At 42.5% G+C, this 15,308-nt stretch overlaps 1 protein-coding gene across 1 annotated transcript in view; it reads right to left on the minus strand.

Annotated features, from left to right (window-relative positions):
- Window positions 1-15,308, minus strand: part of CFAP221 (cilia and flagella associated protein 221) — a 72,510-nt gene that overhangs the window by 14,328 nt on the left and 42,874 nt on the right. The window contains exons 5-9 of the mRNA XM_021708804.1: window positions 12,319-12,478; window positions 8,003-8,123; window positions 7,807-7,918; window positions 7,506-7,614; window positions 1,910-1,997 (exon numbers count right to left, since the gene is read on the minus strand). Coding sequence (XP_021564479.1) covers window positions 1,910-1,997; window positions 7,506-7,614; window positions 7,807-7,918; window positions 8,003-8,123; window positions 12,319-12,478 — 590 coding nt within the window. The remainder of the gene's footprint in view (window positions 1-1,909; window positions 1,998-7,505; window positions 7,615-7,806; window positions 7,919-8,002; window positions 8,124-12,318; window positions 12,479-15,308) is intronic.

The following is a 15,308-nucleotide window of genomic DNA, read 5'->3' on the forward strand; positions in this document are numbered from 1 at the left end:
TAATTTTTTTTGATTTATTGTAGAGATGAGGCCTTGCCAAGTTGCCCAGGCGGGTCTTGAACCCGTGGGCTCAGGCAATCACTCACCTTGGCCTCCCAAAGTGTGGGATTACAGGCTGAGCCACTGAGCCTGGCTTACTTTATTTTTTAAAAGTTATAAAATAGCATTTTATTGTGAGGTTGATAGAAAATACTTGATATTTTGTTTTTAAAATACGGGAAAAGAATCTGAACACTGAATTAAATTCAAGTGGCAATCTAATATGTGCCTTTTCTAAATGCAAAGATTTACCAGTGAAATGACTTTATATTCTTTAGGTTATCTTATGAAAAATAAAGGAAAATAATACAAATTTATTTAAATATATGGTTTGGACTCCAAATCTAGAAAAAAAAATTTTTTTGAGTTGGGTTCTTACTCTGCTACCCAGGCTGGAGTACAGAGGCATGATCCTGGCTCTCTGCAGCCTCCACCGCTGAGGCTCAGGCAGTTCTTCCGCCTCAGCCTCCCGAGTAGCTGGGACCACAGGCACATGCCACTCATACCTGGTTCACTGTTAAAATTTTTTGTAGAGATAGAGACTCGCTATGTTGCCTGGACTGGTCTCAAACTCCAGGGCTCAAGCAGTTCTCCTGCTCAGCCTCCCAGAGTACTGGGATTACGGGTGTGAGCCACTGCACCCAGCTAGAAAAATGTATTCTACATGAGAATCATATTCATATCTGACAAGATACATGTTTTTCCTCAATCCCTTCCACTCACTACTGCCGCGTTAGTTTACCTAAAGTTCACACTCCCAAGCTTAAATATCTGTGTTACTGGCTGAATTGTGTTCTCTCAAAATTCAGGTTGAAGCTCTAACTCCCAATAGATCAGTATATGACTATACTAGTCATATACTTGTATTTGGAAATGGGGTCTTTAAAGAGGTAATAAGGTCATCAGAGTAGGCCTTAATCAAGCAGGACTGGTGTTCTTATCAGAAGAGGCGATTAGGCACAAAGAAGACCATGCCTGTAAGCCAAGGAGAGAGGCCAAGCACAGATCCTTCCCTCAGGGCTCTCAGAAGGAACCAACCCTGCGAGAACTTGATTTTGGACTTCCAGCTTCCCAAACTATCAGCCTCCAAAACTCTCAGAGAGTACATTTCTGTTGTTTTTAAGCCATCCAGTCTGTGGTACTTTGTTACGGAAGTCCAAGCAAAGAAATACAATGTGTGATGGTTCTAAAGTCCTACTCCTCAGACACAGAGCCCTAACCAAGTCCTGTCTTCTCTGGCCCGTGTGTGTCCTGTGCTTCAGCTACTATGGACTTGTCCTCTGTGTTCTCGTCACCCTGCCCTGCAGGTAACAATCACCTCCTAAGCCATAGTGAGGTTGTGGGTGTTGCATGGTTCCACAGTTTCCGTCTCCAAACCCTTGGTGCCCCAGCTACGGCCCCACTCTCTTTAGCCCAGTTTCCCACTTTCTGCTCAGCCGCTTTAAGGGTCTTTGACTTGAGACTGCCATTTGCATCTGTCTCTGGTGTGGCTCCTGGTGACCATCTTTTGTCTCTTTTGTCTTCGTGCTCTGTAGATCATGAGACAGGGGTGCCCTGTCACCAGAATTCCAACCCAAATTTGAGGCATTCCCTCCATCTGAAGGCCTTGTCCTCTTTACTGCTTTTCAGAATTATACCATGTCTAATAGATAAGTTCCAAGTTCTCTGGCTTCTGAGTCCCCATAATACTTAGTATAGGTCTTTTGTGACGGTTATAGCCGGCCTTGGTTTATGGCTAACAACTTACCTGTCATCAGCCTCGCCTACTTCCAATTTAATTATAAGTTTTCTTTCACCTGGCATCTTGCATGTAGTAGAAATCCAAAATATTTAGGGAAACAAATGATAGAAAACAGGCAGTTACTCTGACCTTATACTTGGTGGATGCTCTTTGCCGCTCCTCCCTAAGTTCTTTCTTAAATTTAAAAGACACGTGATCTTTACCAAGGTGCACCTGCCTGGGGAGAAAAAGATCAACTTCTAGAACCCATCAGAATACCACAGTCAACCTTTGGATGGAATGTCTTCACTGAATGCCGCAGCTGAAAAGAAATGCTGAGGTGCTAGAGGGAACTGCAGGGAGAGAAGATGAATGGTGTGTTCTGCAAAGCGAAGCTTATCTTCTAGAAACACGTTCTGAATATAAACGGAAACATCTGGATGCTCAACATCATTAATAATTAGGGAAATGCAAATCAAAACCACAGTCATATGCCCTTTATATCCACTGAGAAGGTCATGATGATGATGAGATAACCATAATAATCATGGAAAAGAGTGTGTATTGCTGAGGAAGTGGAAACAGTGTGACCCTCATATGCTGCTGGCGAGAATGTAAATGGTGCAGCCACCATGGTAAGCAGGTTGGGGGTTCCTCAAAAATGTAAACACAGAGTTACCACATGACCCAGCTATTCCATTCCTGGGTATGTGCCCAAGAGAATTGAAAAGGTATGTTCACACAAAACCTTGTACAGTAAGTCCCCTCCATACGAATGAGTTCCATTCCAAGAGCACATCCATAAGTCCAGTGAGTTTGTAAGTCCAACAAAGTTAGCCTAGGTACCCAACTAACTCAGTTGACTATATAGTACTGTACTGCAATGGGTTTATAATATTTTTCACACAAATAATGCATAACAAACACACAAAAAATAAGGAAAACATTTAAGATCTTACAGTACGGTCCCTTGCACGCACATGACAATGGACACCAGACACGTGAGTGAATATATGTGATCGGACATGCAAACACACACTCGCATCTTTGAGAGTTCACGAACTAAAGGATGTAGGGAACTTACTGTATATAAATGATTATAGCAGCATTATTCATAATAGCCAAAGAGTGGAAAGCACCGAAATGTCCATTAACTGATGAAGGAATAAGCAAATGTGGCATATCCACACAATAGAATATTGTAGAAAATCCATACAATATCCACACAATAGAACATTCAGTCATAAAAAGGAAGAAGGGAGACACGCCATAATGTGGATAAACCTTAAAAGCATGTTAAGTGGAAGAAGCCAGTCACAAATGACCACGTATTATATGATTCCATTTATATGAAACATCCGTAATGGGTACATCCACAGGGACAGAAAGTATATCAGTGGTTACCAGGGGCTCCAGGGAGTGGGAAAGGGAGAGTGACTATTCGTGAGTGTGGGGTTTCTTTTTGGAGTGATGGCAATGTTCTGAAATTAGGTAGTGATGATGGTTGTACAATATTGTGAATATACTAAAACTTCTGCATTATATACTTTAAAATGGTTAAAATGATGAATTTTATCACAATTTAAAGAAATCTGGCATGTAATGTATCCATCATGAACATGACACAGGTTCAAAATAAATAGTACCTATTATATATATATTTTTTGAATTGGAGTCTCACTCTGTCGTCCAGACTGGAGTACAGTGGCATGCTCACGGCCACTGCAGCCTCGACCTGCTGGGCTCTGGAAATTCTTCCGCCTCAGCCTTCCAAGTAGCCGGAACTACAGGCATGGTCTAATTTTTAAAAATTTTTTATTGTAGAGACGAGGTCTCGCCAAGTTGCCCGGGCAGGTCTCGAACCTGCGGGCTCAGGCAATCCACTTGCCTCAGCCTCCCAAAGTGCTGGGATTACAGGCTGAGCCACCGAGCCCGGCCAAGTACCTATAATTTTTAAAGTGGGGACAAATAAAGAAGGACAAACCTTGGGACTTGGTAGCAACTTGGATGGATTTAGAGTCGATCGTACTCAGTGGTCTATCACAGAAACCAAGAACAGAGTACCATATGTTCTCACTCATAAGCGAACCTTGAACAATTATCACAATACTATGAGAAAGGGATTGGCAGTAGTGGAAAACTGCCAGGTGAGAGGGGGTGGGATTGGCAGTTAAGGGAAATTGCCAGGCGAGGGAGGGGCACACCTTATCAACAAGGGTACCTGCATAATCAACATTTGTATACCTAACCCTGAATTGTACCCCACATCTTTAAAATAACAAAATAAAATAAAATATAATTTTAAAAAAGTGGGGGCAAGAGCATGTCTGAAGAACATTTTAAATTAAGGGAGGCTAAAGAGACCTGAAAACCAAATACAAATTGTACGCTATTTGATTGGACCCTGGATTCCCCTCTCCAAAACAAAACAAAACCCAGAGCCCCAAAAAACTCCAGGTATAAAGGACATTTGGGGAAAACTGGCAAAATTTGCTTATGGATTGTATCAGTGTTAAATTTCTTGGATGTGATTATGGCAGTGTTGGAGAATGTTCTTGTTCTTAGAAGCGACATGCTGGAGTATTTTCATCAGGAATGAATGTCCTGATATCAGCAAATTACTTTCAAGTGACTCAGGAAAAAAATGCGTAAGTACGCGTATGCATGTGCATGTGGAGTGAAGGGAAGTGTGTGTGACATAATGTAAACAATCAATAAACCTAGCTCAAGTGTTATGAGTCTTACAGGTTTATGATTTTTCTAGATGAAAACTTGGGAAAAATATTAAGTGAACAACACAGCCTTCAGGATGGAGTTTAGGATGTAAGTTCAAGTCTGTTACAAAAAAGTATAGAAAGAAGAAAAGATGCCGGGTACGGTGGCTCACACCTATAATCCCAGTACTTTCGGATGCCAAGTGGGAGGACTGCCTGAGCCCAGGGGTTAGGTAACAGCCTAGGCAACATAGTGAGACCTTGTCTCTCTAAAAAAAAAAATCAAAAAAATTAGCTAGCTAGGGTGGTTTGCACCTGTAATTCCAGCTACTCAGAGGGCTGAGGCAGAAGGATCACCTGAGCTCAGGAAGTTGAGTCTGTGGCGAGTTGTTGGGAGACAGAGTGAGACTCTGACTTGAAAGAAAAGAAAGCAAGAGAGAGAGAGAGACAGAGAGAGAGAGACAGAGAAAGAGAGAGAAAGAAAGAAAGAAAAAAAGAATACTGGTGTTCACAGTGGTTATTGCTGAGTGGTAGTATCACGTGATTTTTTTTCCTTTTCTATGTATTTTTTAAAATATTTTTTCAGATTTCCTACAATGACAATGTATTCATTTTTCATAATAGGGAAGAGGTATTTTTAAAAATAAAAGCTTTAGTCCTTTGTTCCTATTAATATACACTTAAGCTGAAGCAGAAGGGATTTCTGTCAGAAACAAAGGCCATTCCCCCATGGAGACAAGGGTAGCAGGGTGGTGGACACCACCTCTGGAGGCCTCAAATGAGGACATATTCTCATGTTTGGGAAGTATGGAAGCTGGGGTAGCCTCTCAATGACACTCTCCAGGAGTCTGCCTCTCTCACCCTCTTTTTGTTTTTAAGCTCAATTCAAGCATTTCTAAAGTTTGCTTTAGATGAATCTGTACACACGGGTAGGTCTGGTATAATCTGATTTTTTTAAATGTGCAAAAGGTTCCATTTTGGTCACAGAAGCACAGGAATTCTCACAACTGTGTTTGCAAACCTCCACCAGGAGAAATCTCTCTATCAACTGTGGATTGAATAAAGAAAAAGTGGCACAGTTACACCATGGAATACTACAAAGCAGTAAAAAAGAACGAAATCATGTCCTCTGCAGCAATGTGGATGAAGCCATGATTCTAAGCAACTTAACACAGAGATAGAAAACTGAGTACTGTATGTTCTCACTTACAAGGGAGCGCTAACCACAGGGCGCATGTGAGGATAAAGATGAGAGCAACAGACACAGGGGACTTCTGGGGTGGGGGGTGAAGGGGACAACGGTTGAAAAACTTCCCCATCAGCTTTGAGTTCTATGTTTTATTCCTTCGCCATTTCAGAGCCTTGGCTTGTCTGGGCAAAAGGGCTCATCTGCTCTCTGTTCCAGGTCCTTCTGCCAGGACTTCCTTGCTCCTTGGAGGATGCCCTCAACCTCTTCTCAGGCTACTCCCACTCCCCCAGCATTGGATCATGATGGTACGTCCAACACCAGACACACAACTCTTGTTCAAGCTGAACTATCTCAACCAGGGGTTGGCAAACTGTCCCTGCAGACCAAATCTGTGATAGCCACTATTTTTGCATGGACTACAAGGTAAGCATATTTTTCACATGTTTACACAGTTGAGAAAAATTTAAAAAGGATAGTATTTCTTGGTGTGTGGAAATGATATGAAATTCATATTTCGGTGGTGACAAGCAAAGTTTTATAGGCATCCAGCCACACCCATTCGTTTACATATTGTCAAAGTTGTCAGAATCAAGATGGAATCACTTGCATTAAAAAAATACAATAATAGAAATAAATAAATAAAGATAAATATAATAATAACAACCATTTAAAACAAGTAACAAATAGAGCCAACTGGGCCATGAAGAGAGGGTTCTCATGCATCTATCACAAAAGACTCTCAGAAGATTCTGCAGACACTATAGCCCTGCACAAAAGTCATTGCGACCTCACACAAAGATACACTTTTGCAGAGGCAATTATCCAGCTGCTGTCTGTCCAACCTCAGGTCAGTAAAATTCTCATCATTGATTTTCATTGCCAAAGGTAATTATCTCAAAATACTTATGCATTTTTTTCCTTTAAGAACCATTGTCTTTCTTTACCTCCTTGAATATACACATAGTTTACTGTGGCACTTTTTTTTTTTTAAGAAAAATTTCCTGTTGAGTACCATGTTCATGATTTGGGTGACTGGCTCAGTAGAAGTCCAAACCTCATCACCACCCAACACACTCATGTAACAAACCTGCACATGCACTCCCTGAATCAAAATAAAATAAATAAAAATAAAACTTCCACCGGGAGCCCTTTCACATCCCTTCTCCCTTGGAGTTCCCCAGGAGGCCTCTGGGACACTCAACCCAGGGCACACACTCAGGGTGGAGTGAGAAGGAAAGGGGTGAGATTTGGGGTACAGCAGTGGCCAGCAGGGAGCAGGGGACGGGTGTCCCTCACAATTCACTCTGGGTCTGCCACTGTCTGGTCTGGAAAAAGCATGATTTGTTCACATTAATTTACTTTTATTTTTATTTTTTTAAGTCAGAGTCTCACTCTGTCACCCAGGCTGGAGTGCAGTGGCACAATCACGGTTACTGCAGCCTCGACCTAATGGGTTCAGGTGATCCTTCCGCTTCAGTCTTCCAAGTAACTATAACCACAGGCATGAGGCACCATGCCTGGCTAATTTTTGATTTATTGTAGGGACAAGGTTTCACCATGTTGCCCAGGCTGGTTTTGAACCCGAGGCTCAGGCAATCTTCTCACGTCTGCCTCCCAAAGTGTAGGGATGATGGGTGTGAGCCACCGCACCCAGCTGGTCACATTAATCTATTCTTAACAGAGACTTATTTCTGAAATGGAAGGACTAGTGGCAGAGAAACAATAATCAAGTTCTCCAAAGGGAATACAAAATTATTACATTTCACTGGGTCTCGTGCATAAAAAACCACCACCTAAAAGCAACGGCATTGTCACTTGATACAAATAATTGCTCAATATTTACCACTTAAGATGATTTTCCATCTCTTCGCAAGTGTTCTGCCTGATTTTCTGCTCGAAAAGCGCCTCCTTCATTTGTCTTGTTTTTGAAATTTCAGTGCCTTGGTCCAAAACTGAAGGCAGAAGCAAACAATGTTTATACCAATAATCAAATTAGAATCATTTGCAGAGAGAAAACACATTTCTAATGGCAAAGTATAATAGCAGTCTAACTGAGTTTTGTTGTTCGTAGGTAATAAATGTGACAAGCACTAATTCTTTCATATTCTGCCCAGGGGCTGAGGTATGGTGGATCCACTGGTTACCTTCTCTTAATTCTTTAATCTTCATTTTCCCTGGTTCTTGGTTTAAAACAGTTGCCACAGCAAATGGATTTGATAAATCTACTGGAAATCGCAGGTTCTGGTACTCAATTTCCTGAGAGACCAAATCAGCAGGGAAATTGGTTATTTTGCTGCCCTGTTGTTCTTTCCATCACATTGAGGATAACGCCCACTTTACCTTAGGCTTTTGAGGCTTTGTCTTTGCTGGTAGTCGGTGAGAATGTATACGTGTCATTGCTTTTTCTGGAGGAACGTTTACTTTCTTAGAAATAGTATTCAATCTCTCAAACTCTTCTAATCTGTAGTTTAAAACAAATTTTAAATTAGAATAGAGGCCATTAACTCAAGGTTCCTATGTTTATATTCCTTCTGATAATACCAAGACTTGCAGTCCACCATTGCATCTAAAATGAAAATAAATCTGTGTGTCAAGACAGCGATCTACTGAAATAAATGCAGCATCAGTATATTACAGTATAACTATATATAGCAAAATCGTCCAGCCATAGTTGTTACTTTACATTCTTAAAGAACATAATGAAAGAAAACACAATATGCTGAACAATGTTCTCATGGTCTAGCAAAATTCATTTCTAGGCTGTTGATTTTCTTTTTTGTTTATTTGTTCTTGCTTTTTGTTTTACTTGTTTTTGAGTCAGGGTCTTACTATGTCACCCAGGCTGGGGTGTAGTGGTATGGTCACAGATCATTGCAGCCTCAACCTCTTGGGCTCACGTGATCCTTCCCCCTCAGCCTCCTGAGAAGCTGAGACTTCAGGCATACGCCACCATATCCAGCTAATTTTTTCAAAGCAAATTTTATAGCGACAAGGTCTCACTATGTTGCCCAGGCTGGTCTTGAACTCATGGACTCAAGCAATCCTCCCGCCTCAGCCTCCCAAAGTACTGGGATTACAGGCATGAGCCACTGTACCTGGCCTTGGCTGCTGGTTTTCAATAGCTAAAGTTATTACATTTGAAAACTTTTGCCTTGATTTATCTTCTAAATAAATAATAATTATGCCCATCATAGCAAGATATATTTTTAAAAATTCAGATTAATGTTTGGGAACTTTTATGTAACGGAAAGCTGCCTTTGGACACACATAGGTAGAGACAGCCAATAGCCCACAGAAGCTATACAGGGTGTTATGTGATGTGGTAGAACTGTGTTACATTCAGAAGTGCTGCTATGAGACTCTTTTTTTGTGTTTTTGAGTTGGGGTCTCACTCTGTTGCCTAGGCTGGAATGCAGTGGCACGATCATGGCTTACCGCAGCCTCACCCTCCTGGGCTCAGGTGATCCTCCTACCTCAGCCTCCCGAGTAGCTGGGACTACAGGCATGCACCACCATGCCTGGCTAATCTTTTGATTTTCTGTCAAGATGAGGTCTCTCTATGTTGCCTAGGCTGGTCTCGATATCCTGGATCAAGCCATTTCCCACCTCAGCCTCCCAGAGTGCTGGGCTCATAGGCGTGAGCCACCACACCTGGACTTTATTTTTTTTTAATTATTTTTATTTTAATAGCTACATTTTTCTGCAACACAAGCCAAAGTTATCATTTTGAAAATAATCACTTTAAAATGTATCGCTCAGTGCTAATTTGGTATAATAGCCTACGTAAAATTGATGTTATATACGAAACACTTCTTTGAGCAAGAATGTGTGGACACGTGCTTTACAGGATAAACACCTGCTTGCCATGGCATTACAGGAGATCAAAACACTCTGGCTTCGTACATTCTGACAGTCGATATGCATTTGCGGAGTCCCTACTGAACAGGCCTGTTTGCATCATATGGAACCTATGCTAGCAATTTCAGATTTAACATCCATCTATGTAAGAGCGTCCCTAAGGGTCCATGGCATGGGAGAACCTGTCCCTTGGTGAGAGTCACATGGACTGACACGCTCTGAGGTGCAGGTATGACTTGCTCAGCTACGAGTGAGCTGTGGCTCGGCGTTCGCCTATCAAGGGAGCTTTGACATCTCCTCGGCTGGGAACACTGGGAACAACAAAACTTTTAGGGAGATGTTGAAAATGTCTTGCAAAGAACTCTCACTGCCAGTGTTGATGGCAATGAAGGGATTCAAGAAAATGATCAACTGGGGCAACCCCCATGGGTCCCCTCCGACTGTGTGGGAATTCTTCTGTCCTCTCAATAAATCCTACTTTCTCCTTCTTTCCCTCCTTCTTTCTTTCCTTCCTTCCTCTCTTTCTTTCTTTTAATTTCTTTCTCCCTTCCTTCCTTCCTTCCTTCCTTCCTTCCTTCCTTCCTTCCTTCCTTCCTTCCTTCCTTCCTTCCTTCCTTTCCTCCTTCTTTCTTTTTTGAGTTGGAGTCTCACTCTTTTGCCTAGGCTAGGGCTCCGGCGATCCTTCTGCCTCAGCCTTCCAAGTAGCTGGAACTATAGGCATGCGCTGCTATGCCAAGCTAATTATTTTATTTATTGTCTCGCCAAGTTGCCCAGACTGGTCTCAAACCCGTAAGGCTCAGGCAATCCTCTTGCCTCACCTCCCAAAGTGCTGGGATTATAGCCGTGAGCCACTGCACCCGGCTAAATCCTGCTTTCTCAAAGAAAAAAAAGAAAAAGAAAAAAGAAAAGAAAAGAAAAGGATCAACTAAAGCATTACATGTAGAGCTTGGCTGTGTAAAAATTAAGACAAGAGCAGGGCTATCACACACCTTACACGGAAACAAATAAAACAATCTATGAAAATGTCAGTGACTACCACAGGCAGTATAATTTTTTTCCTTTCATTGTAGAATTTATATGTTATAGTACTATTTGCAATTTGGCGAGACATGTAGGTCTTGACATGGTCCTTGAAAATGTCAGGAGTGCACTAAATATTATCATAATAGTTTAAAAATAGCATATGCTTGCATCTGTATGGTGCGTCTACCATGCACTGCTCGCATGTATTTAAGAACACAGCTTAGCTGGGCTCGGTGGCTCAGCCTGTAAGGTGAGTGGATTGCCTGAGCCTGTAGGTTCGAGACCCGCCTGGGCAACTTGGCGAGACCTCGTCTCTACAACAAATCAAAAATTAGCCGGGCGTGGTAGTGCACGCCTGTAGCTCTGGCTACTGGGAAGGCTGAGGCAGAAGGATCGCCGGAGCCCAGCGGGTCGAGGCTGCGGTGGCTAGGAGTGGCCACTGCACTCCAGTCTAGGTGACAAAGGGAGACTCCAACTCAAAAAATAAAAAATAAAAAAAGAACACAGCTATGGAAGGATTTACCATACAAGTTAAACATCTCGCTCAGGGGAGTCTTTAAGAAAGTCACTTGAATATTGCAGCATTTGACATGAGCAAGTAGCAAGTAGCATTTTGTTCACCCAGTTAAATTAGACACAAGAAAAATTAGCAATTTTATTTGCTTTTAATTCTACTTCTTCATTGCCCAAGTGATTTTATTTCTACTATGGTTATTTGCAGGATTTAGGCTCAGCAGGGCACACTCGTATCCCACAGCTGATGTAGGTTGCTTTGAATTTTGGGGGAGAAGAACATGATATAAATATATAAGAAATCATGGAGATAGTTCATATTTAGTTATAACGTTGCTCTGCCACCTTTAATATGCTTAATGATGCTAACATGTGATGTGTATACATGTGTGAAGGAAAGAGGGGAAAAACCAATATATTTGTCATTTTCAAAATAATCGGTCGGATCTTCTAATATTAGTATGTATACTGTGATGACTTTTCCTTTTTTTTTTTTTTGAGTTGGAGTCTCACTCCATCGCCCAGGCTGGAGCTCTGGCGATCCTTCCACCTCAACCTTCCAAGTAGCCAGAACTACAGGTGTGCCCTACCATGCCAGGCTAATTTTTGATTTATTGTTGAGACAAGGTCTCACCAAGTTGCCCAGGTGGGTCTAGAACCCACGGGCTCAGGCAATCCACTCTCCTTGGCATCCCAAAGTGCTGGGATTACAGGCTGAGCCACCGAGCCCGGCTCTGATGGTGTTTTTAAAAAACCTCCTGTGTGACGCAGTTCCGTCTCTGCCTCATGTGAAGTCACTTGTTGTACATGTCTTATTTTGGTATCTTGAAGGTGTGGCCATTTCTCATAGGGCTTTGCAACGGACACTGCACACAGCAGGCACTCAATTAATTGATACACTATATTGAAACTTTAAAAATAGTTATATTGTTGTGGCCCTGTGGTTTAAATTTTTGAATAAGAAGGAATGCATGATCAAAAACTCAAACAGTGCATCAGTAGTAATCAGTGAAAGAAAGTAGCCCTCAAAAATTCCTTTTTTCTTAGTCATTTCTTCCCCTTTTGGCAGAAGCAGCTATTGCTGCTAGCATAGAGAGAGTCTATGTATGATGGTTGTATTTTAAAGCATATTTTATGTGGGCCCCATTTAAAATAAGCTTTTCATGGCATTCTGTTACAAGAGAGACAGAATGGAAGGAAGGAAGAGTTGGATTTTTGAAAAAGCGTTAAGAATAAACAAAAATATTGTGAAGAAGCCATACGGTAAGGCCATGTTGGGACGGCACGTTCCGGTGAAGACACATTCGTATGGTTGAGAGTTGAACTGTGAAATCCACAATTGCATTTTCATCTGGGCAGTCCCATACTGAAGGGGTGTGAACTTAATGGCCACATTCATCTTCCCATTAGCTGGAATTATTCCTGAGAGGAAAGAAATGAGAAAATGTGAGACTCCTCCTGCCAAGCCCGGTCAGAGAGGGGGACATGCACACAGATACTGCTGACCCTTGAACACTGTGGGAGTTGGGGTGCCGGTCCCCCCGGTTGAAAATCCACACGCAACTTCTGACTCACTACTAATTGCCCGTTTTTGGCCAGAAGCCTTACTGATAACCTAAGCAGTCAGTTAAGATGTATTCTGTATGTTATATGTATTACATACTGTACTGTATTCTTACCATAAAGTAAGCGAGAGAAAAGAAAATGTCATTCACAAAATCATAACGAAGGGAAAATAGATGGACTATTCGCTAAGTGAAAGCCGAGTATCATAAAGGCCTTCATCCTGATTGTCTTCACACTGAAGAGACAGAAGAGGAGGAGGGAGACGAGGGGTTGATCTTGCTGTCTCAGGGGTGGCAGAGGCCGAAGAGACGGAGGAGGTAGAAGGGAGGGCAGGAGAGGGGCGGTTACTTGGTGCGATTTTTATGAAAATTTAGCATACAAGTGGGCCTGCACAGTTCAAACCCATGTTGTCTGAGGGTACATGCTTTTCAAGCTAGGCACAGATACGGTCTTTCTGTTACCTTGATATAGTCTTTTCACTGAATACACGTGAATCAACTTCTGCATGTTTACACAGATCGTATTTATCAATGACTACATTAATCCTTCATAATCTTTATTTGATTGTGGTCAGTTACATAAACATATACACATCAATCTGCATTAGTGATTCCAACATGAATCCCCAGAACTATCATCTTAAGCAAGTGACCAGATGTCAGTGGTAATGCTGTAAGCAACAGGAAAAGCTAGGGAACACACATACACGTTTGTGTTCAAAAAATTCGGTTCTCTATATGTCTGTGTAACTTGATTCTCTCCTTTCAAATCTTTAGGTTGGACTACTGTCCTCTCCAAAGTCATATACCATGTTGTGCTTTATTCCTCCTTTGTATCTCCGGTGCCAACAAGGCTCAGAACATGGTAAGTGCTCAACAAATGTGGGAAGAAAAATAGGAGGGAGGAAGGATCAATGTACTAGTTGTGACGAGAGCTGATGTTCTCTCTGACTTCCACGGAGGGGTCTTTGGTTTGCTTTCTGGATGAGACCTTCTGCCTCTGTGCATCTGGTCCTTCTGCTGTCCCCAAGGTGACCTTGCACAGTCCCTCATAAGTACCTGACATACACTCTTTCCCGGCCATCCCCTCCTCTGAACCTTTTCCTACTCCCTTCTTCCTACGCTCAACCACACGGACCTTTCCTTCAGCCATTCAGGTGTTTGTTGAGCACTTACTGTGTGTCAGGCACTGTTTTGGGCACTCAAGCCACTGCAACAGACAAAGCAAAGTCCCAGACCTCATCGAGTTTACATTCTAGTTGGGGACAGGGAAAAAAGAGAGAGAGAGAGAAAAGCAAATGAATATGAAACACAAAACCAAGTCATGAATGGGGAAGCAAGTGAAGTGGACAGAAAGGAAATGCCCTCCTGGGGAGGAGACCTCGAGGGGAGGAGGTAGAGAGATAAGAGCCTTGGCTCTAACCCTCTAACACTGGCCCCTGCTGCCCTGGGCTCTGCTCTTGCTGTTCCTGAGATCCAGAAAGCTCTCTCTCCAGATCTTCTTTTAGCTTCTTCATCCTACTCCCTGAAATGATCTCATTTATCATCTGCCTTTCCCTAGATTAGAGTGTAAATTTTAGGAAAGCAGGAGTCTGCTCATTGCTATGCTCCCAGCTCAATTAATTCTTACTGAATGAGGGAACAGATCCAAACTTGAGAGCCTATACCGGCCCATGTGCTACACAAAACTCCTCCTGCCTCTCCCTCCACAGGAGCCTTCACTGCCCTAAACTTCTGTCAGTCCTACTGCGCTCATGGACCAGCTGAGCTGCAACCTGTTTTCCAGTCTCCCAGCCAGATCGCAAGCGCCAGCCCCGTGCCACTGTTATCTTCCCGGATCTCTAGCACGGTGCTTCAGAAATAGATCTTTGTCAATTTCCTGAGAGCAGAAGTCAAAATCTTTAAATAACACCCACGAGTGACCCTCAAGTCCTCACTCAGGGGGTGGAGAATGAATCAGCATAAGCTTGGGTGGGTCAGCGAACCTAAGATCAACTGAATAGAAACCCTGATTCTCCACGACATGATGAGAGGGACTTCAATACCTTGACCACCCACTTGGTCAGAAAATACACTCATTTGACCCATAACTCATTGAGGGCTTAAAAATAAGAACATTCTATTGCTTCTGCTCCAGCTCATTAACTTGTAAAAATAAGAACAAGCTCTGGAGCAAGGATTAATGTTTGCCTTGACCTGGCTGATTTATTTTTAAGTGCTCCTGGCTCAGACCTAATACATAAAGCACACTGTGGAGGTGTCGTCTAGGCAACCAGAGGACATTGCTTTTTCCATTAACAGGGACACCAGTTAACACAGGTCTGTTAACAGAGCAGGGAGCAATGGATTGTCAAATGTTAGCAACTACAAAATGCTTGCCAAGGAGTCACAGCTAGTAACTCTGCAAAAACTAACAATGATACAAAAGAGAGTATGTTTCATGTTTTAAAAGTGAGAAGGACGACCCTCCCCACGCCCGTGATGACTTCATTTTTAAAAGCCTAAACTACTATTTTATGGCTTCAGTTCAATTTCATCTGGGGTCAGTTTCAGATAACTACCCTAGACATAACCGGGGATAATGTTAAATCACAGGGCAAGCCGGGCTTGGTGGCTCAGCCTGTAATCCCGCGCCTTTGGGAGGCTGAGGTGAGTGGATTGCCTGAGTCCGTGGTTCGAGACCCACC

The sequence above is a fragment of the Carlito syrichta genome, unplaced genomic scaffold (assembly GCF_000164805.1).
Source record: "Carlito syrichta isolate Samal-C Ts95f unplaced genomic scaffold, Tarsius_syrichta-2.0.1 Scaffold64138, whole genome shotgun sequence".
In the NCBI taxonomy this organism is placed as follows: domain Eukaryota; kingdom Metazoa; phylum Chordata; class Mammalia; order Primates; family Tarsiidae; genus Carlito; species Carlito syrichta.